The sequence below is a fragment of the Salvia splendens genome, chromosome 1, assembly GCF_004379255.2.
Source record: "Salvia splendens isolate huo1 chromosome 1, SspV2, whole genome shotgun sequence".
Lineage (NCBI taxonomy): Eukaryota > Viridiplantae > Streptophyta > Magnoliopsida > Lamiales > Lamiaceae > Salvia > Salvia splendens.
Genome location: NC_056032.1, coordinates 39,095,932 through 39,121,128, shown reverse-complemented (window position 1 = coordinate 39,121,128; position 25,197 = coordinate 39,095,932). Strand labels below are relative to the sequence as shown.

Genomic DNA, 25,197 nt, shown 5'->3' with positions numbered 1-25,197 from the left:
AAATAAACCTTTAAAGTAGAAATTGTAGTAAGTATTTATAAAAATTGTTGATTAGTTTGGTTTGATGACATGAATGTATTTTAAGTGTTATCATAATTAAAATAAATTATAATAACAATAATATTTATAAAATAATAAATTATATGAGTATATTAAAAAGATTGATGTAAGCATAATTAAATATACCTTTAATAAGTTATAAGCATTTATTATAATTTTTTTAACAAACTAATTTTTCAGTAAATGATTACCAGGAGTACTATAATTATTTTGTAATTAAATATAATTAGTGTCATAGACACTACTATAATTTAGTTCTAGAATTAATTGAAAATTAACTACATGTATACACCGAAATGGTAAAATGAGACTTTTTTCGTGTACAGAAAGAGTATAAGAATTGATTATAAATAGAATTAAGTACATTAATAAGAGTTAAATGTATGTGCCACAACATACTCGCTATTGTAAACTTGATTTTATTAGTAGTACTTTGTTATGATTGGTTTAGCATCATCTCAAAAAAGCTTTTCACATAGCATATTGTTTGAATCATGCATTGATTTCTATGACAAATCTTAAAGAGGAGTTCAATTTTCATTAAGCTCCAATTTTCTGTACTTCTTACAAAAATGATAAAAAAAAACAAAAACTACTGTTGAAGATTTGACTACTGCCCATATTTTTCTGTTAATGTCTTTCAAATGTTTGATTATACACAAACAATCAATGAATTTAAGCTGTGAACTAACTGTGGACTGATCAGAGCCGCATCCTTTTTCACTAACAAATTCCAACTTTTATTATAATTTATAGCCATCAATCAAGGAGCTAGCTAGCTATCATTATATATCATGCAAATGGAATCAAGACAAAAACACCATCACACTAATTATATGGATCTTCTGGATTAAAACAATCATGAACCAAAAAAGTTTCACCAATCAAACCTAATTGTGAATAAACTTAATAGTAGGAGTAGTATAATGTATTGTAAATATTAGTAATTCCCAAAGATGGAACAAGCTATTAAGCTAACACAACAACTATACATGAAACATTAACATAGGATACATCATCCAAGAAAACACTTTGCATCAACAAGATCAATTGATTCATTCTCATTTGTCAAGGAAGATAACTATTTTCAAGAACTGGCTGTGTTCTAATACCTGAAGCAAAGGGCATTCTGCTTCTCCCAACCCAAACAGTCTCCAACTCTTCACTCCTCTCAGTTTCTTCCTCCATTCCCCTCATCTTCTTCCTCTTCCACATCAAAACACACAAAACCACCAAAAACACCCCTAAAATCCCCAAAACCACCCCCATCCACACTTCCCAATGCCTCCTCCCCTCATTAGGCACGACGACGGAGAAGTGGCCCTGTCCCTTCACCACACACCACCCCTCCCTTGTCGCGCTGCTCATCTCCAACGTTCCATTTCTGTCGAACCTAACACACCTCTTCGTCCCACCACCGCCTCCATAGCTCTTGAAATCCATCATCAAGGGCTCATCACTCTTAGACCTAATCTCAACTGCCTCATTCCCATTTGAATCATAGGAGAGAAACCCTAACACAGGTGCAACAAATGTGTGGTTAGGAACATTGTAGTAATGTGAAGACCAGTTTCCAAGATTTTGATAAACTACATCAACTCTCTTGGTGAAGGGCAATGGCAATGTATTGGGTGGGATTTTTAAGGGGCCATGGGTGAGCCCTTGGCGCCATAGGCTGCTGGTGCGGACTCGGACGACGGCCAGCTCCATGCCGGAGAAGATGGACGGAGAGGGGACCGAGTACACCTCGCCCGAACGGAGTTTCTTGATCTTCTTGAAGGCGTAATCGTAAAGGAATGAATCTAGGGAATCCCTATTTGATGATGGCGATCCCTCAACGAGCTGCCACAGCCATGCATTCAACATGATCAGAGCGATGAGGCAATCCCTTTTGCAATTGCATTTGCACCCCATCAAGATTCATGCAATTAATATCATTGGAGATTTGCATGCTTGTGAATCGTGTGTTTCATGGTATTGGATTTGATGTGTTGTGTAATATAATATCACTCGTTTTTTCAACACTGTCTTAATTTTGGGGTTTGATCAATTGGGAATTAGAGCGAATTGGAGGTGTATCAAGAAAGGATTGTAGCTATAGGAGGATCGATAAATCATGTCTCTGCAAGATTGAGAAAGCAAAAGGAAACGAAAAGGGAAAAAAGGGCTTTGTGTGTGAATTGTGATATACTACTATGTGTGTGTGTGTGTCCACATCCGTGTGCTGTCTATTTTAAGCTTGTTCATGATTTTGTGTCTCACTCCTTGCATAAATAAAGGATGTGGATATGTTTGCATGTTTGTCGGTGGTTTTAATTAAATTATAATTTAATTTTATGAGGAATATACTATTTCGTTTTGCGTATCATGTAAAACCAGTTTCATTTGGTTACAAAAGAGACGTACTCTTATACTCCCTTTATATACTATTGTTATGAAAGAAGCCCAAAATATTTTTTGATTTCAAAATGCATCTGCAAGAATGAAGTCCGATTACATCACTAATAGTAGTTTTTAGTGCTAGATCCAACAGGTGCTCGTGTTTGATTTAATATAGTGAAATTTCAGAATTATTGTAGAAAAATTTATTAATATTGCGGTGATGAGGCTTGTTGTGGTAGCGTTGTTAGATAAGTGGTTAGGTTAGGGAATGCAAGTACATGGACTCCACTGTTACCAAAAAATGGAAATTCATCAATATTAAGCGTGTATATATATAAGAAGTGCAGCGTATTGGACGTAGATGCCAAATAAAGATGTCACCATATTATCACTTAAAAACATTAGAGACATAGGATAGAAAGCCCCCATCAACAATACAAGAGGCAATGTGCAAGGAATGGCCCATACAACAAGAGGTGGTATCTCTAGAGTTTGTCAATGTCTTCGTCCTCGAACTCAATGTAATCATCACCAGGGCCATCGTCTTCCTCGTCCAGCCCACCAGCAATACCCTCGTTGAGCCTGGTGTTCTCGGGAAGCTCCCCATACGCCTTGAGCAGCCTAGCTTCGTCGGGCATGTATTTCAAGATAACATCAGCCTTGTCATCCTGTTGCAAAAAACAATCTATTCATTACAAACACAAATATATATTTATATAATAATCCATTCATTAAAAAAAACAGAAATATACTACTGTATATGATTCAGCAAAAAATGTTGAGAGTTGGAACCAGTTCAAGCTTGTTATATTGCAATCTGAAGGCTGTGGCCTTTTGCAGTTTTATATGATCATGACCATTATCATGTGATTTCACATACTAACAAACACAGTAAATTAAATCCACAACCAATTGAAAGATGAAAACTTTGGTATGCATCAAGGGCCATCAATAGATCTATCACTCAAGTAAACTCTCCCAAGTATTACTCCAAATTAACAAGGAAATCATTCACAAACAAACAAGAGTTGATTCAATTAACCCAAATTAGCAGTAGTATGTCTTTTTGCAGCTACCTATTCCATTAAAACAACAAAACTAGTAATAAAGAGACAATAAATAGAGTTAATAATACTGCACAAACACACCGTGGGTGCAAAGTTCCCAATTGAAAATATGAACTAGTCAAAAAGCAAGAAAAAAGGAAAATTAATTGATTGACCTGATAGTCGCGGAGACCGACGAGGATAATATCACCGGCGGCGATCCAAACCTTCTTGTGCATCTTGCCACGGATATGGCAGAGACGCTTGACGCCATCGATACAAGTGGCCTCGCAGCGGCCGTTACCGAGCATGCGCATGACCTGGGCGTATTCCTGCCCATCCTCCTTGAAGACGAGCTCTCTCTTCTCATCGTCGGCCTCGTTCTTCCCCCTCTTCCGATTCTTCCCTCCCTTTCCCTTGTTCTTCGGCATCGTTTCAAAACCTAAATCCTGATTTTCCCCTTTTCTTTCTTCGGTGGATTTGTATATGTACAAGTTTTTGCGGTTTGCGTGTTTGTTTTTGCCTTTTGAATAAATAGGTAGCGTTGAAATTACGTGGGTATCAGTATCACGCTCAGCTTCGCCCTTTCCTCTATTATTGGGGCTTTGGGCTGTACACTCGATATTTTCCTTTTTGCTCTTCAATTTCCTAAATTAAGAGAATATTTTTTTTGGTGGGTGTGGGTGCGTGAGTTGACTAAGCAGTAGAGAGATTAATGTCTAAGATAGGTTCGAGTCTTCTGCAGTGCAGCCTTTAGATTTAAACTAAATTCATTTACTTACAAAAAAAAGAAAGGAGAATATATATTTTGATACATATATCAGCACGCGCCATTCAATAATAAGTATATGTATCAATGGAAAATGACGATCCAAATAGATAGAGAAATGTGCAAGCATTAATTGCACAAAGGATACATAAGATACATGGCAGCTTAAGCATCTCTATAGAAGCAAATTACAGTTCCTCAAAAAAGGGTAAGGCTTGCCAGACAACCTTATTTACAGCATATAGCATCATCCACGTCACCATCTCTCTCTCTATATATCACACTAAGTATACACCTTGCTCTTCATGTCTTGTATATCATCTTTCTTGGAGCTGAAAGAAAGGATTTCAAGAACTCCCTCTCTGCGACGAGGGGACCTCGCGTTTGATGGTGAGCTCAGCTCTGAGATGGAGTGTGTCGTTGATGAAATAAAGACTGTCTTCGGCCATAAACGAAGTCCATGGAATGCTGAATAGGTTGCGGTATCCAACTGCCTTGCCACCGGTGAATGTGTAGTTCCCTTTATATTTGCTGACGTATTCTTCTGTGGGTTTGGATCTGGCAGCGAATTCATAATCAACAGCGAATGAAACGGAGCCCTTTTCTTGCATCCCTAGGAAGAGGCCGAAGCAATGAAACGAGCTCCCTTGATCCATGTTGCAATGTGCAGATAGGAAGAAGCCTTGCCCACCCAAGTGGAATGCTGGAGAGTACACCCGCCCTGACGGGAACAGATTGGAACACTCTTCCCGCTTTAGATCTAAGTAGACTAGACACTGTTGGCGTGGGAGCTCAAACTCAACAACCTTAACCGGTCTGTACTTGTAAGTTCGCTCCACAAACCGACGGCTAGAGGATGATGACTCCTCTACGGCATGTATTCTTTGACGATGTGGGGCATCTGCCTTGAAAAATAGGGCATCAAGCACCACTTTAGTAGCAAATTCTTGATCAAAGTCATTGCAGGTCAGAACTTTCCTAAGCTTCCGCGAAGTCATGTAGGGGAAACGGATATAGCGACCCAAACGTGTACAGAGAATGACCTGTCGCTCCTCCAGCTTTTGATAGTGGGTCCTGGCCCACTTTAGCGCAAAGTCATAAACTGCATCTTCTGAAGCCACCTGAAGATCATCGCTGGACAGGATCGCCTCAATCCCAGTAAGAGGCAAATTCATAACCTCATCTTGGAACCTGCTCCCAGCATTAAAAACATAAGTAAATGTCGAGCAGGTGCATAGTAATTAATATAGCTAGCAGAATATTGAATGATGGTTAACAAAGAATCCCCTCTCTTTCATATTGCATGCAAGATTTATTGACGTATTGATTAAAATAGCAGACACATAAAGCCTGCCATATTCATCCATCCATCCATAAAGCAGATAGGACGAAGAGAACATGAAAAAGGTTAAATGCAATCTTCTATTCTCTATCAAATTATTTGAAGAGAGGCCCAGTCAAAGAAAAGGGGGCAGGGGAACTTACTTTGATATATCTTTATAACGTACAGCTAAAAATTGTTTTGCTGCATCAGTCAGTGGTTGAACTGCATCAGCCATAAGGACACTAGAAGGTAGATCCAGATACAGTAATGCAGACTCTGGAGTCATGGGCAATGATCTCAATGCACGACTGCAATGTCTCATGCATGAAGCAACCTCGAACTTATCAGCAGCCATTAGTACATCTAATAAAGCAGGAGCGGTATTGATGCTTAACTTGGTGCTATACATAAAATTTAGGAGTTCCATAAGAGCAGCCTCTTCTGTTACAATGACAAATATGAGAATTATGTTACTTGTTCCATAAGAGCAGTAAATGCAAAGTGCAAACAATGACCTAGATAAGCTCCCTAACCAAAAACTGTGCTATTACTAAATACAAGAGAGAAGCTAAAGGGAAAAAGTAAATGGAAAGAAAGTACTAAGAAAAACTGAGGGTCCTAAGTATCACCTTGAACTGAACAAAGATGTTAAAAAACATTTCTGGAACCAAAATCGCAACCAATAGTGATGTGCTAGAAGTAGCTATTCATTTTTGCATAATGCACTAGATCACATACCTGAGGCATTAATTCTTAGGGTGACGTGCCTCTGTTCTGATTCCATCATACCATTTGAGAACAACTGCAAAATAAAGACATAACTAAGTAATGCGTACATTAATTCTTATAAATAAAGCAAATGTCAGAAACTAAACTATCAGTACCTTGTAGAAAAATGGACTCTTGGCTGCTAAGATAGGAGAGCTAATATGCAAAGTTTTCACTCTAATAACTTTTGAACCATCTTCAGACCAATTTGAGTCATCACTATTAACAGCTTCATCCCCTGTAATTGTGAGATACGGATACCAAATATAAGTACCAACTCATGGAAACATATGTGCATTTTCATACATCCCCAAAGATTGTGTTAGAAAAATATGAGGTTAATGAAAGTAAATTTCTAGCATGGATGCATGAGCAATGAAGATAAGACAAGTTGACAAACAGAAACACGAGTTCAGTAAATTCCGTCTGGGAAAAGTGGATCTGGTAGTTTATGTTGCGACAATAACAAATTCTTCATCGGTTTTTATCTTTAAGCAATAGGGCATGCCATGCAGACTACTATGGCACTCAATCTCTTCTCTAGAGAAATGGGCCAAAATTGACCACAATGAATGCACCTTTACACAAAATTGTTATTGATCTATTCTCCAGAGAACATTTTCCTTACGTGCTTCTCTGCTGTAATAACTAAAAATCCTCCGTTCAGATCTAATGCTATAACAATTAATTACTGCATCATATTATAATGATCAACTGCATCACAGTTCCAGGGTGAAGAGTAAGCAATGTAGAAATATAATTTCAGTTTAATACCTGATGGAGAATCTTCTATCATTGGAATCTCTTCCTCATCATGATTCTCATTACCCATGCCATCTTCAGCTTCCGGCTGACCATCTAAAATCTGCTCTTCAGGGCAATTGTTGATATCCAAAGCTGCAAACGAGTGGTACATGTCTGATTAAGATGAGCACAACCCATACCATCATAAGAATTTGTATAAACCAAATATATGTGCACAGGGGTATCAGGAAACCACTCATACAACATACGTCACTAATAGTCTAATTGAGAAGACGAGTTAGTTAATAATAAAAGCATTTACATCAATCATTCATAATAGGAACAAATACTCAGCAAAAATATATTCTAGTTTGTCTAATTGAAATGACAATTTGATTCACATAACCAGAATCATATATGCAGATATACTCAATTATGTAAATTTGCATTTCTTGTAGGAGTATGCTATCAACAAATACTATAATTTCTAGGCAAAACATACTAAAGAGAGCAAATCTCCAATACCACATAACAAACAGAAGCTCCAAAATCCAGAACTACTTGTTTTAACCAATATTTTAGTTTTGTTTAGCATCATTAGACAACATAAGAGTTAAGATAACTCTAGGCCCTATCAATATTCATATAATCCACCTTCAGCATTCCTAATGTTATACAACTGATTAATTCACAGATGTTATGCCATACCTCATTTCTCGAGCTATACCAAATTCGAAATAAGTCAAAAAAAACATTTCGTGACTTTGAAAAACCAAGCAAACAACAAAATTTCATCAAATACCAACAATAATGAGTGAGCTACGTCGACTAAAAGCAACTCACCATTTTCCTTCTTGGCTATATCACCACGACGCCGTTTGCTCTTGCGCAGCGCCCAATCAGCTAGGGTTTTGCAATCGTCAGCTTCAGGCACGGCCTCGGCGGAATCGGAGACGATCTCGATTCGAAGGATCCGGTCGGAGAAATTGCTGTCGTTGAAGGCGAATCCGAAATCGGGGTCGCGGCTGGCGCTTGGGGAAGAGCTGTAGGAGGAGTCCATGACGGTGGCGCTTGGGTCGAACAGATCCTGACACGAATCCCTCATAATTACGGCGGTTCTCTCTCCACCTTTCTCGTTATCCACTGAGGAGAGCAGTGAATATTGAGAGAGGAGCGAGAGAGAATTCACGGAGGCGTCTGTGTTCTGGGTTTCAAAGTCTTCTTTCTTATTTGCCTTCGATTTGAGGGCAAATGCTTCATCTTTTCCTTTCTCTATATATTTATGTGATACTCCATTCAAAAACAGATGGGTTAAAATGTTTTTGGAAGAATGTAAAGTATAATTGGTGGGAAATGTTTCCTATTTTTGTGAATAGCTAATTATAGTGGTTATAGTTAGATTTGGATAACATGAGCCTCCGCAGCGGTGCTCGCTGGCAAGGTCCGTGCCGCTGGCGCGGCTGACCACTGCTCGCCGTTGGCACGGCGCTGCTCGATGCATCGAGCACGTCTGTGCCGCTGAGCAGTTGACGTGGCGGCGCTTGATTGGCCAACGGCAATGCCGTTGGCAATTTTGTTTTTTCTTTTTTAAAAAAAATATCGGATTTAATTTTAAAAATCCGAATTAAATAAAAAAAAATATTTTCCCACTTCCCAATAAATTATATCTGTTTTCTCTCAACTTTTAATTTATTTTTCAATTTTTTCCTCTAAATTCACATTTTCATCTATAAATACTCCTACTTTCACACCTAAAATTTCACACCACACTATATAATTCTCATTTAAATTCTCTCATCTTCTCTTATCAATTCTCAATCTTTCACTCTTACTTACAAAAAAAATGTCCGGCTTCGGCAATCACCCCTCCGACTCCTGCGGTTGGAACCACGAATGGTTCGGCTCACAACCACTTCCTAGTCCGGAAACGCAATTTTCGGCCCCTCCTCAAACCCAAGGTTCTCAAGTTCCGGGTGGCTACCGGCCTTACCCGGTGGACGACCAAGATGCCCCCGATGGGCGATACGGGTGGGCACCCGAACCCAGATCGAGAGGTAGCGGCGGCGGCAGCGGCGGCTCTCAAACTCCTCATCTTCCTACTCCTACTCCTCGTGGTGTTCGCACGTCGTACACTCTGGCGGAGATGGATCAATTATTCAAAGCCTCCTATTTGATTATCTCTGAAGATTCGGAGATAGGCACGAACCAAAGCGGGGATAGGTTTTGGTAGCACGTCTCTCGCCGGTACAATGAAAACCGCCCGGCTGGAACCATCGAGCGCAATGAGAGTATGGTTCGCAATGCCATATTCAGAGCCAATGAAGAAATCTAAAAGTTCCAGGGGTATTACCTCCTGGAAGAGCGGTAGGAGCGAGCTCGACATCCTCAGTGCCGCCTTGGCGACCTACCAATCCATAAATTACAAACCGTTCAAGTACCTCAGCGCTTAGCAGGAGGTGTGTGTGCATCCGAAGTATAGGGGAGGCGTATCATCTTCCTCCAGCCCCTCTAGCAAACGGTCGAGGTCGATATCCCTATCCGACGTCGCGCGAGGATGAGGTGGCTAGCCAGCTCGCCGAAGCTAATTTGGGTAGCCCCGACGCCGGCCGGAGCAGTTCCCAACGTCGGCCGCAAGGAAGGAAGAAGACGACGACCAACCGCCATCGCGCCGCGACTCCATCCGCCCCTGCTCCCGCTCCTTTTGTGCCACCTCAACCCCACATTAACTCGTTGTGGACCATTTTGACCCAACTCAATTTGGCCAACAGGTCAAATATGACCCCCAAGCAACTTGATTCACATTTGGCAATGATACGAGGTCTCCGAAGAACATTGGGGATAGGGCCATAGGAATAGTCTTCCACGGGGGTATTTTTTAGCCTTTAATTATTTATTATTTATTTTTTAGGATTTTAATTATATAATTTTTAATTTTTTTGTAATTTGTAATAGTATTCCGGATATTTTTAATGCATTTTAATATTATGGAAATGTTTTTATTTAAATTGAATAATAGAATGGTGGGACCCTTGAGCAGGTCCTTGCGGAAAAAGTATGGATGTGGGTGTTATGCTCTTGCCTAAGAGTAGGGAGTAAAAAAGTAATAAAAGTTGGTCCGGCCCACATTCGTGCTCTTTGGCAAGAGCACGGAGGTGGATGGTAGAAGTCATTTATTTAAATCTAATCTCTGTATCTACATAGATATGATCATCTGTAATTAATTGAATATTGTCATTATTGGAATTTGGAGTTGTCATCTTGAATCATAAATTAAGCCATTACTGATTGTGCGTGCGCTCACTAGTGTTTTTTGTCCAAAGTTATTAGATTCTCTATGTTAAGTTTAATGACACAAAAACTTATATACGGGTGAATATTTTCTTGTTATTTCATGTTTTATGATATATTTATTGTTTGTTAGCTACAAATTTTTGTAAGAGATTTCATCCTACGATTGTTTTTGTTAACGTGTATTCATTTTTTATGTTTATAATAAGAAAATGGAGTACAATTACAAGTTATTTGATTAAGAATCAATAGATGTACATCCAACAGAAAATGTAAGAAATAAAATTAAAAAATTGTGGCAATGGCAAATGAATTTCAAGCTTGAAAGCCGGTCTAAAATAAATTAATTATATACAAACTCAACTCATTTTCGTAGTAGTATTATGTTACGTATATAGTATGTATTTATTATATGAATGCATATCTTGTCTAATATTAACATAAATTAAATTGACTGTAATTTTTCTGTTTTATAATGAAGGGGAATTAAAAAAAATAAATAATTATTTGCTATATAAGAATGATAACAACTTCCAACACAAGGCACTGGCATGCTAGTGAGTTTGGGACAGAGTGGAGTTGGTTGATGAGACAAGTAGATATGTAGTAATATTCAATTATTTATGGAAAGAGTTTCTTTATCATCAATCACCTAATATCATTTTGGAATTTGGATCGAGTTTATTATTTCCCCACTTTAGACATTAATATATGATTGATTAATGCAAATAAAATATATGGTCGTTAGTGATCAACGATTATGGAGAAATAAGTTCAACTCTTTTTCTCTTTCATATTTTAAACAAACCACTTAATTTATTTATTCGCCAGGGGTGAGCAAAATATATAGTTAATTCAATTTTTAATCGAGTTCATTTATATGCTAGTGAGCCGAATATTTGAAATTCAAATAATCGAACACAATCGAAATGAGTTTGCATCACAATTCTTGGATTCTCGGGTGGGTCGACTCTTTTTTCTTTTCAAATTTGGCTTTTCGAATTGGTTCTATCGGCTATCTAATTTTAATTTTCATAAAATCGAAACTTACTTGGATGAAAACTAAAATGTTAAGTTACGTGTTTTATAGAAATAAAATATAAATACTGTAATATTTATTTTGTTTTTATTATTATACCTTTGGATGATTTGACTCATTTTGAATTTTAATTTTTAAAATTTCAATGTATTAAATAGTTTGGTTGGCTTGGTAATTTTCATTCAAATATAAAATCTGAAGCGTAAAATTGTTAGAATTTTGGATATTGATACTGGGACATAACATATCAATCTATAATTTTACTGGTTATTTTATATGTAGATTTATTTAGTTTGGTTTCTTAATTTAGTTTCGATTATTTTTCTTCTTTGTAATATTGTATTAATAATTTAGTTGTGCTCGAGGCTTTTGAATTTGAGGGATTCCAAAAACATTTTGTTGGCAACATGGAAACACTTCCAAGCTTAAAAGCCATCATTGGAGGATGAAGGATGCAATTTTTATGTATCGAGGTGTTATCTCTAACTGCTCAAATCACAATGCTCGGCCAATCAATCTCTATTCTCTACAATGATGTTTTGTCTTTATTTCATCAAAGTCATACATAAATTTTCATAAAAATAAAATTGCAAGAAACATAGGAAAAAACAAGTCTGTAGGCGTTAGCGTTACTATAATAGAAATATACTAGTATGAAAAATTGCTCAAACAGATAGAAGACCTTATTTGTAGAAAATATTTAAAGCCTCGTATAAATCAAATCCCCACTCCCTCCCGTTCAACGCCCATATCCCGATCCCCTTGATGATCCCCGGCCGGTCCTGCTTCCCGATCCCCCCCACCATTATCAGCTTCTCGTTGAGGTTCATCAGCCGTCCGCATGTCAAGGAGCACGGCACTGGCACAGAGCTCCTCATCAGGAATCCCCGCGGCACACCTCTCCCAAGGTCGAACGTCACGATGCCATGCTGGTTGTCGGGCCCAGGCCTGCCTCCCGTCGAGTATATCAGAAAGTAGAGCACCCTGCCGCAGATGACGCTCTCGTCGCCGCCCCTCCACCCCATCAGAACCTCCGTCAGAGCAGTCGCCCACGTCGTGGCCTCCGAGTCGTACAGATGGATGGCAGGTCCCACTGGAGGAAGTCTTCCGGGACTTGCTTTGATTTGACGACAGAAACATTGTAAATGCCGGATGTCCGGTCAACCGAGACAGTCAGCTCGCTGTAATCAGAGAATTTGGGGACCGGAGGCTCGTCCAGCCCCCTGCAGCTTCTAGTTATCGGGTTGCAAACATAGAGTTCGCTCCTGCTGTCGTTGCCCATGTAGCATACAAAGCCACATGATGAAGCGACGAACCAATTGGATTTCTCGATGCAAGGGAGGTCGATGCCATACCACTTTCGAAGGACGGGATCATAGGTGTAGCCAACTGGTTCGTCTGAGCTAGTGAACATAAAGTACCAAGGTCTCGAGCTAAACACTTGAGCACTATTCCACAAAAACCTCTGCGATTCTACTATCTCGTGCCACCTTTTACAAACGCAGCCAGCCCGGAAGATGCTGGCAACCGGAAGATAGGCTAATATCCTTTCTAACAGATCATCGGGCAAAATCAAATCCAAAGTAACTGCACAAACATCTTTGTCAGTCTCATCGTCGAGCTCTGAGAACGAATCCAGCTGCAAAGCATCCTTTGTCAAGTCATCCAAGCAATGACTGGCCCATGAAGTTTCTCCTTCCATGAGAAAGAACCCGATAACCTACAACAGAAACACATCCTATAAAATCGCAATAGAAGTACTCATCATGGCTAACAATCGATACATACATTACAAGACTTAGATTAGATCGTGATGAATATTAATACAAGATGTTAATATTCGCATCGTACAGCATCCATAGAGGCTTAAAAGATGCAAAGAGAAATACCCTAAACCCTTTATAAATTGAAATACTCATCAAGCGCTAACAATCACACACACACTAAAAGGCTTATACTATTAGAAAGTGATAAATACCAGAACAAGATATTCACAATCATACTGTACAGCCTCGAGAGAAGCTTAAAAGATGCAATGAGAGATACATACAGCTGCTATGAAGTTCTATATATAGTTTGAGTTGAGATTGCTACATATTCTTATCAATTCAGAGTAACATCACTGATATAAAGGTAGCAAAGTGAAAGAGACCAATTCGGAAAGTTACGCAGTGGGAGACTTTTATGGTTGATTTGGAATGTAGCCTTTAACATAAAAAGGGAAATCCAGATAAAAGAATGTGAACAAGAAAACAGAAACAAAAATACACCTTGAACCGCCAAAAACTCAATAAAAATATGAATCTGTCGAAAGAAACACCAAAAACTTGTAGTAGTCCATATCTCATACAACTATACAAGCACCAAAGGGCAAAGGTAATTTCTAATCCCAGATGATAAAAGACTATACTTTCACACTAAGCAAAAATAACAGTACCTTCGTCACCCACAACGCCAAATGGGTCTTACGGAATTGTAGAAATTGTCTAGATTCCTCGCGAAGAAGGGACAAAATACACAAATTTTGGAGGTTTTTCAATAGGGCGAACAAAAAATGAGGGGAAAACGGGGCTAAATCGAGTGACAGTAAGAGAGAAGCAAAGGGCATGAAATGGGTCGATTTAGCTAGCTGATAACAAGAGGACTGAATCTGATACCAATGTAAATGTGTGTGTGCGCGTGTGTGTGTGTATATATACACGATGCAACAGAGAGAGAGGAGGAGGAGGAGGAGGGTGTCCTTTCTTATTTGAATTTCCATTTACGTTCAAGAGAAATGGAATAAAGAGAGAGACGGAGTTAAATTCTTTCTTAAATATTGTCAATTTCGACATAATCAAAAGCCAAACAGAGTGATATCAACACTATTAGCATCTTTCCTATTTTTGCATATAGGTACTTTCTTTGTTATCTATTGATACCTGTCTGTCTTTATACTTTATCCATTTCTACTATCTTATCTTATTCGTCATTCAACATCTTATTCTTCTTTCAACATCAACTATGTGATAATTTGTTAAAGTTGACGTATGAAATTTTAATGACTACGCTCGGTCTGAAACCGCAATGAAGAATATATTTAGTTCAAGACTTGCCCAAGTAAAACAAATTTATCTGAAAAGTTATTAACTACGGCTACTACTAAAATATCATCTCATTGGTTCGATTCAATTTTTAAAAAGGTAAAAAGACCACCAACTTTATAGATTGTGTAAACAATATTGTGTATCAACATTTGCTCATTCTCAGTGTCTAGTTCGTCTAGAAAACCCACAAAATTTCTTCAACCTTGACCTTGACAACAACAACAACGGCAGCCTCCAGCAACGCGGGTCGCATTTTAGCATTACCGATGCTCTTTAAAGTCTTACCAGTCCAAACATGGACTACCAAAGACACTGTAATTTGTTTGCACATAAAATATTTTATCCAATTCTACATGATTACGAATATCACTTGTTGGCCACAGCACTAATTGTAATTGGTATCATTATCGAAATACTAGTATATTTTGGCAAGTGAAAAGCAACAATTCATGTATCCAAATATTTACAAATTTAAGTGATGATAAGTTTACTCTAACAGCAAAGTTAATAGAAGGAGAAGCATTTGGTTTGAAGTCATACTAATGATGCTTAAAAAATAAGCTTGATGATCTATGACTACAAAACAAAATCCAAATGTTTCTTTCAACTAACTGATAATTGCAACCAATTGATGGAAAAATCACTAAACAATGAACTCGCTTTCATCAATTTATAGCCGCATAAGTTCCTTTTTTTTCCTTCTCAAAATATCACTCAAAATAAACCTATTTACTGCAATTAAATTCTAACCGATATTTGAAATGATCCAGGCCGTCGATCACCGACCCCCTTTAGGATTATCCTCCCACGTGTCAAGATTAAGATTGGACGGACAGGATGGGATCTTCCTCGCCACCATCAGCCCGCACAGCAATCCACCGCCGCTGGATTTCGCCCCTTTCATCTTTCCCGCCATTTCTCGGATGCAGTTCCACTCCTTCAGCGCCGTCGACGCCGACGAGGACGACGACGTCGTGGAGTCGGCGTCGGAGAAATCGCACGACTCTCCGCCGGAGGACTGTTGGCTCCGCATCGAGTCGCTGCGGCTGAGGCGCCGCAGCCTGCTCGTCTTCTTCTCCATTAATTCGCGAAAGCTGACGGCCGGGACCTTGTCCAGAGTCGGATAATCGGAGGAGTAGTATACTGCGGCGGCGATGTTGAGGACGCCGAGGAATCTCCCGGAGGGGCGGCGGATCTGCACGGCGGTGAAGGCTGGGGTTCTAGTAGGGCTCTCGGCCGCCGCGGGGGCGCACAGCGTGAGGAACGTGCTGAGGAGGAATCGCACGGTGCCGATGAGGATATCCTTGATGTATCCGACGGCGAAAATCTCGACGGAGACGGCGGAGGTGTCGCAGGAGACGAATTCGTCGGAGACGCGGAAGAGGAACTTGTCGTTCCAGGTAGGGTTTTCGCCACCGAGTGAGTCGACTCGGGTTCGGAGCTTGGCGGCGGAGTTGACCCAGGTGAGGGCGTAAGTTTGCATCTTGCGTAAGTTAGAGGGCGGCGCCTTCAAACCCTGGGCGGAGATCAAGTTAATCTCCAGAATCTGATTCTCCATCTCTACGTTTGATTTTCCCCTTACTATCGATGCATCATTTCACTTGCATATACACAATTAACTCAAGAAATCTTAGAGAGAGAGAGAAGGAGAGATTGGTGAACTGGCGGATGGAGGCGGAGGAGAGTTTGCGTAATGACCAATGTAGCCCTGGGAGTTGGTTATCGCCTCAGTGGCATGTATGATTTTGTTTGGGGATTCAAATCGGAATTCTTCATAGCCGTTATCAGTAACTGAATTGAATTTGATATTCGATTACTGTGACCATTGTAGTTAGTCCTTTTCCAATAATAATTAAGGAATATTTCTTGTTTAATCAAAGAATGTTACAAATGTATTCACCGCAAAACTCATCCACACTTGTAATTCTCTATACATAGAACATGTACACGTGTCTGGTAAAGTAAGCATAGGCTTCATACAAACGATACACATTTTATTGCACAAGAAACAACACACAGTACACACAGTCTTGGCAAAGCCAAACACACTTCTACTACACAGTCTTGGCAAAGCCAAACACACTTCTACTACACAGTCACCCCTACTGGCCCACAGGTATCAAATTTAGTAATGCACGATGATGATCGTGGAGTTCTAGCCTTTTTCACCCTGACTTTCTTTTTCTTGTTTAGTTTCTTCTCCAACTCCTTTACTCTTCCAGAAAGACTTGAAATGGCCATCAGCTGTTCTTGCCCTGTCTCAATCAGTTTTGCCACCATCTCTTGCAACCGCTCCTTCTCCTCCATCAGTTTTCTACTGCTCTCTCTCATGTCATCTCCAACTGCGCTGTTCTCATCTTCAGCTGCATCTTTTAGCGGAGGGTGGCATTCTTCACATTCTTTGCTTAATACTCCCATTCCCGAAACGCCTCTAGAGTGATTGGCATCAGCAGCACCTTGTTCGACATCAGCTGTTCCAACACAAGATTTGGCTGCAGTTGTGCTTTCTACTCCGGCCATGCTCACTTTATCCTCATTCGTGAAACCTCTTTCCTCCATATTAACTTCCTGAACTAGCTGGCCGGTCATCTCATCCGATGTTGAATCACCCATCTCCGAGTTTTCTTGAGGCTCTTCATTGCTCGTAACTTCTCTTTCACCAGAAGCTTCAGCAAGCTCGAGCTTTTGAGCAACTGGTTGTTGGAATGTGCACTCATTAGATTCTGATGTTGCATCTTCCATTTTGTGATCCGCTTCCTGCTCAGTTTCAGTCTGGTGATTCTCTTCATTAACAATTTCACTATGTGATTCCTCAACAGTATACCCTGCGAGTGCCTCTTCTAGCTGCAGGTGCTGATCAGCTTTGCTTGAATCTGCTGAATGGGGCACTTCCTCTAGCTGCTGGGACAATTCAGCTTTGCTTGAATCTGCTGATTGGTTTGTGCCTTCTTCTAGCTGGAGGTGCTGATCAGATTTGCTTGAATCCGCTGAATGGGGCACCTCCCCTAGCTGCCGGGACAGTCCAGCTTTGCTTGAATCTATTGAATGGTTCATGCCTTCTTCTAGCGGCAGATGCTGATCAGCTTTGCCTGAATCTGCTGAATGGAGTTCCTCCTCTAGCTGCCGGGACAGTTCAGTTTTGCTTGAATCTGCTGAATGGTTCGTGCCTTCTGCAGCGAACAGGTCATCAACCACTCCTTGAGGCAGCTCTGCCATTTCACTTTGGAACGTGTCCTGATACTCGGTTTGTGCCACATCTGTCTCCCTGGCTGAGGAGTCGTCCAGCAGAGGTGAGAGTTCACAACCCTGCCCAAGAATGATATGCTCGCAATCCTCCTTAGCAATTGATGTTTCTTCATTCTCATGCACTTCATTGCTGTTTTCATCTTCATCTTTTGTTGCTGAGCCTTGTGCCGACTTAACACCTTCGTCGACAAGGCTTTCTGCAGCCTCTACTCCCCTTTCGACACTTGCAGCTTCATCAATCGAATTTGCGCTTTTTACATCTCCATCTATTGTTGTCAGGTCTTTCTCTGACTTAAAACCTTCATCAACACAGCTCTCTGCAGCCTCTGCCCCTGTTATTACATTTGTTGCTTCATTAACTGGATTCACCTCTGGAAATTCTGCCTTCTCTGGGCCAGATCCCCCTTCAATCTGGTTCTGCGAATCTACTAGATAGATTTCATTGCTGTCCTCAGATGACACGACATCTATACTTTTGCTCAATGAATCTTCCTGATCATGCTTCACCACAGACTCCTGTCCCTGTGAATCTTCAGTTTTTTCACATATCATTGTATCTAGCTGCTCCTGAAGATTCACAAGTTCTTTCACCACAGATTTTCTTACTTCCCTGATGATTGGATGCAGTCCCTAGAAGAAGAAAAAACAAAAATAAGAATTGTCGCTTGCCAGAGAAAAACAATATGATGAATGGGAGTGAAACTCAAGACGCAAATGTAAAGCTATATGAAACATAGCTTAGGAGAAAGAGATGCTTCGATACTAAGTTGGAAGAGATGAAAACACAACAATAAATTATACAAAATTTCCTGTAGAAAACAACAATGCAATTAAGCAAATGGAATCTGTTAACTGATAATACCATGGAAAGCTTGACTTTCAAGTAAAAAGATCGAGTTGTTAGGTTCTAGGAAGTGCCATATTAGACAAGTGCCCTCAGACATGTTTTACCTTAGATCCAAGCATAAGTGAAAATGAATATAGAGTTAACATAAGAGTACTTTCAATGGTGAGTTGACATACCTGAATTGTGTCCAATCTTAGCAGAAGGCTCATTATTGTTTCTGAAATAATGTTCTTCTGCTTTGAACGGCTCTGGATATCAGAAGTTAACTCCATTTTTTGAATGAGACTCTTCACATCAATAATCTCCTCTCGCACTCTGGCTATTTGTCTCAACTTCTCTATAGGTTTCCACCTTCCGACATCAAAGCGGCGATATGCTGATTGAATAAGGACAGCTGCTTCCTCCTCTGACAGTTCTCTTTTACTGCATTTCTTTCCGGCACCTGCTTCCTTATCCTTGAAAGATTCTTCTTTCTCTCCTCCGGTGGATACAATATCCTCTGATTGCTCTTTTATAGCTGCATGAGTTTCACTATGGTTCTGTTCTGTTTCGTCTTCTGGTTTTTCCTCTGCTTGCTTCATTGAAACATCACCCTGAGATTTAGCAGGTGGCTGAACAGCAGTTTCAACAGTTGTTACCTTCGTAGATTTCTCTAGCAAAGTATTCCCATCTACAACTGCAATAGTTTTCTTATCCGTGCTTTCCTCAACTTTCTCTGAAGAACGAACTTTAACTGCTTCATAGGACTTCACCTCCAGCTTTTGTTTGTCACCAGGAGGACTTGGAGAACGTGATTTTGCATTTGCAGACTTCTTCCTTGGCAAGGGATCAACTCTCAGGCAGACAGGTGGTAGCTTGGATGATTTTGGTGGAGACGGGGACTTCTTCTTCGAACCTTCTGTAGGGGATACCTTTTTAACCTCATCAATTCTCTTCTCACCATTGCCAGTTGTAATTTTAACAGAGGCGTCGTCCTCTTCTTTTTCCATGTTTTTGGAACTCTGTTTTCGGACATGTTGTTCAACATCCTTCACTGGTATGTCTTTCACCCTTGAAGCACAAGGGGCACCGATATTTCCTCCATCGACTTGGAAGTTGTGATCACCACCAGAACCCTTCTCTGGTTCCAAACTCGGTTTTGCATCGCCATCCTTCAACTCCTTATTCTCTGGTTCTTTATCATATGGCTTATAAGGTATCCAGAAGAATGGAAATTGGAACTTTCGCTCTCCATCATCTTGGCGAGAAGTCTCCTGCCCATCTCCCCGTTTCTTTGAAGATACCACATTGTTTGAATTGAGAGGGAGCCATCCATTCCAGGAATTCTGCAACTGTTCCCCAGGTTTCCTATTCTCATGCTCCTTCACATCTAGAGAAGTATCTTTCTTGAACTCTGTGTTCTTCACCTTCCCACCGTCATTGTGATCAGGTGGAAGCCACACAACTGGGTAAGGAGAATTCTTGAATTGTGAGGGAACCAGAGAATCATTTTTCCTTGGTTCCCTTTCAGGCTCTTGCTCTTCAATCGTCACGTTCCTCTGTTCCTTCTGATGTGGTGGATGATTGCGACACCCACAGCAATGATGCTCCATAGGTACACTCTTTTCATATTCATATCTCGGATGGGGCATCACAGTGTGAGATGGAGGAGGCATGTAGTGAGCCGGACTATATGGATAATGGTCGGGGAAATGATGTGGAGGATCATGAGAATACGGAGACCCCCACGCACAAAGGGCAGGCATATAAGCATGGTTACAGCAGTTGTGGCACGCCCCCCGGGGAGCATAGCCATAGTTGCCTCCCCAAGGCCAGCTCTGGTAGCTCACCGGCGGCCGAGCTTCCGTTCCAGGGTAACAGCTTGGCCTGTAATACACTTGACCATTCTGATGCGGATAGGGTGGAATGTTCATGTACACAGGTTCCATTGCTAGTAGTCCAACAAGCCTTAGATTGTGTTTATGAACAGTTGACAAAGCCAAACAATGAAGCTAAAAAGTACAAAACAAAGCAGATTTCTCCTGCAAAGCATATGATGGTTGATTAAGTTAGGCACATGAAGATATAGACAGTAGTGATCAGCAATTGAGTATAACAATACTAGTTAATTCAGTGTCAATGGCGACTACCTTCTATCAAATGACATCACTCCAGTAAACAAAATAATGGTATTAAACTAATCAAAGTAGAGGTACATGTGTGCATTTGAGGTATTTAAACAAGATAGAAGCATAACATCAGTTGCAATAGATCGATCACACAAAAGTTTATTCACATACTCAGACACTAATCCGTAAACTTCAAATAATAATATGTCAATCAATGTGCAAAATCATACTACTAAGTAGTTATTAAACAGAATCATAATCAATCAAACTAATTTTTCATCAACGAATTGCACAATGACAGAAGCAAATCAAAAGGAAGGCGGAGTAAAATCACTTACGATTAGCAGAACGATCTCTCCAAACAATCCACAGATCCCAATGACTTAGTTTCCGGCACAAAAACGATCCACGAACCCGAATAATCGAACTGATTACTTGTTTAGAACCTCGAGATTTCTCTTTTGCTGGGCGTTGATTTCTGTTTGAGCTGTGGAAACGGAAATCCAAAACGCTTAAATAACTCGCACGGGCTTAACTCAGTTGGTTCCTGGGTGGTAGATTGTCCCTAAGCAGACAGGATCGAATGCTGGCAGCCGCAGTGTGGGAGTTTCACCACTGTGGTGGCTCCTTGTGTGCTGGTTACCAGTGTAAGTTCCTCCCACCTAATGGGCCGCTGAGGTACCGTGTTTGAACCCCTCCATAGCGATGTCGGGCCGGGTTATGGGGGCGCCTGAGGTGAGCGAATCACCTTTTGTCCCTAAGCTTAAATAACTCGCAATTTCCATGGTTTGGATATTTCGATGGATTTCGAGATGCTTCTCGCAACAACGGGATGAGTCGAAATGTCTGGAGAGTATTGTATTTTTTTTCTTGCCACGTAATGGTGCTGGAGGAAAGGGAGTGACGATTCCATGTTGGCGGCTGTATAATAAGATAGCAGTTGATTGGGCCTCGGTTATAAGAATATATCACATGTCGAGTTTTTATTGGCTACCGCCAAAGGTCGCATGTAAGTTTCGATCCAAAACGAGCAATTGATTTTTTATCACGCCACAGCTTTTCATATGGTTTATTTGTGAGATCTTACAGAGTTAGAGCATGTTTATCTTTGTCCTTCAAAATTAAAATGATTAGAAAAATGAGTAGTTCTCTACATATATAGTATAATGAAAGTCATGAATTATTTTTTAAGCTAAAAAACAACAAAGACATTTTTTTAGTAATAAGAGGTTTTGAGTCTATAGTAGTAATATGTAGTAGTAATATGCGCGTGCCTGGTGTAGTAATCCCTGCTTACATATTACCACCTTGTGTGGTGGTCTACTAGTAATTCTTTTAATAAGGGTTAATTATATTTGAATTCGATAGCTTGAATTTCAATAATTTTTAATTTTTATTCTTATCTTTGAATAAGGTTCTTGTAATATAAACTCCAGGGAAAGTTTGTATCTATTATCTTATAATAAGATCTGTTCAATTTATTGTCGGTCATGTCAAGATAAAGATTTTGACGTAATACTAGACAAATTTGGTCGAGCAACATGTAATGGTATCAAATACGCGACTCAATCTTGCTATCACAACAAGATCGATTCCGGAACAAGAAGAACAAACACTCGATATGAAAATGAATAAAGCTAAGAACAACTCTCGGAGAATTAGTGGAAATCTTGTATTCAATTTTTGTGGAAGATTACAAACTGATGGATGAAAAATCTTTTTCTCTCACTCTGCTTGCACAGCTCGGTTATTCACTCTATTTGACTAACACTAATCTAACCACCAAAACAAATCCAACGGCTGTCATTTAAGCTAACTAACTAATCGCATCCGACGGCTCACGTTTGTCTATGCATCAGTTAATAACAACGGCCAACACCGAACTCGACTAAGTTCGGCTAATACCGAGATCAGTAGGCCTCAGTACCAAGATCCATGTGTGGTTTTTATACAAGCTATCAATCTCCTCTTGCATAGCTAACAACCACTGATCCTTTTCAGGGCTTCTGATTGCTTCTTTATAAGATGAAGGTTCATGGTAATCCATCTGTTCAGCCACTGCCAGTGCATAGTGCATCATGTCATAATCATTAAATCTAGAAGGGAGCTTAATATTCCTCTTTGCTCTGTTTCTAGCAATCACTCTCTCTGGTGTTCTGATTTCAGCTTGCATTCCAGAAGCTCCACCACCACTGACATCAGATGTAACATTTAGATCAGTCTGAGTTACATCTGTAGTTACTCTCTGGTTCTCCACCTCAAAATGAACTTTCTGATTATCCTTGTTGAGGAAAGGCATTTCAGATTCTTTGAAGATCACATCTCTGCTAACCACCACTTTCTTGTTTCCTTCCTCACAGCACCACAGCCTGTACCCACTGACTCCCATCTGATACCCAATCATTACACACCTGAGAGCTCTAGGTTCCAATTTACCTTGCTTTATGTGAGCATAAGCTCTACACCCAAATGGCCTCAGTTTTGAATAATCCCCATAAGATCCATACCATTTGCTGTCTGGGGTCTGATTTTCAATGGCAGCTGAAGGACATTTATTGATCAAAACAACAGCAGTAGAGGCTGCTTCACCCCAAAATGGTTTAGACATTCCAGACGCTATTAACATGCACCTCACCCTTTCAAGAATGGTTCTATTGATCCTCTCAGCAACCCCATTTTGTTGTGGGTTGTGAGGGACTGTTCTGTGCCTCTTTATCCCCTTATCTTTACAGAATCCATCAAATTCATGGGACAAGAACTCAAGCCCGTTGTCAGTCCTAAGACACCTCAATGGCTTTCCTTTCTCCAACTCAACACCTACACACCATTCTTGAAACCTCTGGAATGTTTCTGACTTGTCTTTCATTATTACTATCCAAACCTTCCTTGAAAAATCATCAACAAAGGATAAGAAATACCTGCCTCCTCCAAGGCTATTCACTGGTGCAGGTCCCCATATGTCACTGTGAACATATTGGAGAGGCTCTTTCGATGTGTGCTTGCCCACTCCATATGGCAGTTTTTTGCTCTTACCAAGTATGCACTCCTCACAAGATCCAATGTGTCTTTGTACATCAGACTCAGACATCTGAATTATGCCTTGTTTCACCAACTGCATCATCCCAGCAACTCCTACATGCCCGAGCCTTGTATGCCAATTGATGCTTTGTTGAGTTGAATTTGCAGAACCATCAATAGGCTCAGCTTGTAGATAATAGAGTACATTACTTCTGATAGCTCTCATAATCATCTGGCCATCCTTTGTAACAAGCATTTCTCCACCATAAAGGGTCAATCTATAACCTGTCTTCTCAAGAAGTCCCAATGAGATCAAATTTCTCTTGATGGATGGGATGTACCGTACATCAGTAAGCTTTCGCAGTGATCCATCTTCCATCCTCAAGCATATGTTCCCAACACCCCTTACATCACACACATGATCATCTCCTAGCAACACCGAGCCTTCAGATTCCTTTAAATCTTGGAACCAGTCAAGGTTGGAGGACATATGGAAACTGCAACCTGAATCCATGATCCACAGCCTTGATAATGGACTATCCTCCACCACATTGAGAGCTCTTGCCTCTTCAATTTCCTCAGTGATAGCTGTTGTACCATCTTCTTTGTGATTTTCAGCTTGTCTTTTCTTCCAAGCAAAGCAATTTTGCTTGATGTGTCCTGGTTTCTTACACCAAAAACAACTTCTTGACTCCTTCTGATCACCTTCCTTCGCACCCCGTGGTCTCCATTTATCAGATGAGGGTTTCTTGAATTTGAATTGTTTCTTTGATGCAGTCTTCACATTAAGGCTTTCAGCAGCTTGATCGATTTGCTTGCTGACAGATTTCTGCATTCCCTTCAGCTTTAATGCAGAATATACCTCCTCTAAAGTCACCTTCGAATCCCTTCCAAGAAGTATTGAGTCTTTGAATTGCTCAAAACTCTGAGGCAGAGCATTCAATAACATCAAAGCTTTATCCTCATCTTTCATGGCATCATCCACACTCTCAAGATCATCTATGCACTTGCGAAAATCTTCTAATTGATCTGCTAAGTTCTTGGAGTCAGAAAACTTGAAATTGAATAACCTTTGTTTGAGATGCAATCTATTTGAGATCGACTTCTCCATATAGATTTTCTCTAACTTCTCCCAAACTCCTGCGGCATCATCTTCCTTTTGAACCTCCCTCAAGACTCTATCGCTGAGGCACAAGACAATCGAGCTATACGCCTTGTATTCCAGTTCTTGAGATTTCGCCGCATCCATTCCTTGAATCTCCTCCTCATCCGCCTTGGATTTGACATAATCCCAGACTCCTTGCTGCATAAGAACAGCTTTCATTTTCAATCTCCACAGGCCGAAATCATTTTCGCCGGTGAACCGCTCAACGTCGAACTTCGTGGTAGACATTGTTGAATGCGTCGTCCTTCTTCGTTTTCCCACAGACGGCGCCAATTTGTAATGGTATCAAATACGCGACTCAATCTTG

General features: G+C 40.3%; 5 protein-coding genes and 1 pseudogene across 6 annotated transcripts; all 6 read right to left on the bottom strand.

Moving 5' to 3' along the window:
• Positions 1-1,128: 1,128 nt before the first annotated feature.
• LOC121786964 lies at positions 1,129-1,974 on the bottom strand. The gene has a single exon (XM_042185580.1). The coding sequence runs from the start codon at positions 1,972-1,974 to the stop codon at positions 1,129-1,131; it is 846 nt and encodes a 281-aa protein (XP_042041514.1).
• Positions 1,975-2,733: 759 nt separating this feature from the next.
• LOC121751073 (eukaryotic translation initiation factor 1A-like) lies at positions 2,734-4,032 on the bottom strand. Its single transcript, XM_042145791.1, has 2 exons — positions 3,665-4,032; positions 2,734-3,110 (listed from the first exon to the last, which is right to left on the bottom strand). The coding sequence occupies exons 1-2, from the start codon at positions 3,917-3,919 to the stop codon at positions 2,928-2,930; spliced, it is 438 nt and encodes a 145-aa protein (XP_042001725.1). The 5' UTR covers positions 3,920-4,032; the 3' UTR covers positions 2,734-2,927.
• Positions 4,033-4,321: 289 nt separating this feature from the next.
• On the bottom strand, positions 4,322-8,411 carry LOC121750376 (BTB/POZ domain-containing protein POB1-like). Of its 2 annotated transcripts, none has more exons than XM_042144904.1 (6): positions 7,937-8,411; positions 7,124-7,267; positions 6,466-6,587; positions 6,320-6,383; positions 5,743-6,022; positions 4,322-5,448 (listed from the first exon to the last, which is right to left on the bottom strand). In XM_042144904.1, exons 1-6 carry the CDS (start codon positions 8,196-8,198, stop codon positions 4,605-4,607), a joined length of 1,716 nt encoding a protein of 571 aa, XP_042000838.1. In that variant the 5' UTR covers positions 8,199-8,411; the 3' UTR covers positions 4,322-4,604. The 2 variants fall into 2 exon arrangements, with proteins under 2 accessions (XP_042000838.1, XP_042000844.1); XM_042144910.1 differs by having other exon boundaries at positions 7,124-7,246; positions 7,937-8,410.
• A 3,606-nt stretch (positions 8,412-12,017) lies between these two features.
• Positions 12,018-14,246, bottom strand: LOC121750493 (annotated as a pseudogene).
• A 1,038-nt stretch (positions 14,247-15,284) lies between these two features.
• LOC121786880 lies at positions 15,285-16,064 on the bottom strand. The gene has a single exon (XM_042185506.1). It carries the CDS (start codon positions 16,062-16,064, stop codon positions 15,285-15,287), a length of 780 nt encoding a protein of 259 aa, XP_042041440.1.
• Positions 16,065-16,479: 415 nt separating this feature from the next.
• On the bottom strand, positions 16,480-21,295 carry LOC121750158 (BAG family molecular chaperone regulator 6-like). The gene is made up of 3 exons (XM_042144641.1): positions 21,046-21,295; positions 18,776-20,620; positions 16,480-18,382 (listed from the first exon to the last, which is right to left on the bottom strand). Exons 2-3 carry the CDS (start codon positions 20,525-20,527, stop codon positions 16,595-16,597), a joined length of 3,540 nt encoding a protein of 1,179 aa, XP_042000575.1. The 5' UTR covers positions 20,528-20,620; positions 21,046-21,295; the 3' UTR covers positions 16,480-16,594.
• Positions 21,296-25,197: the final 3,902 nt, after the last annotated feature.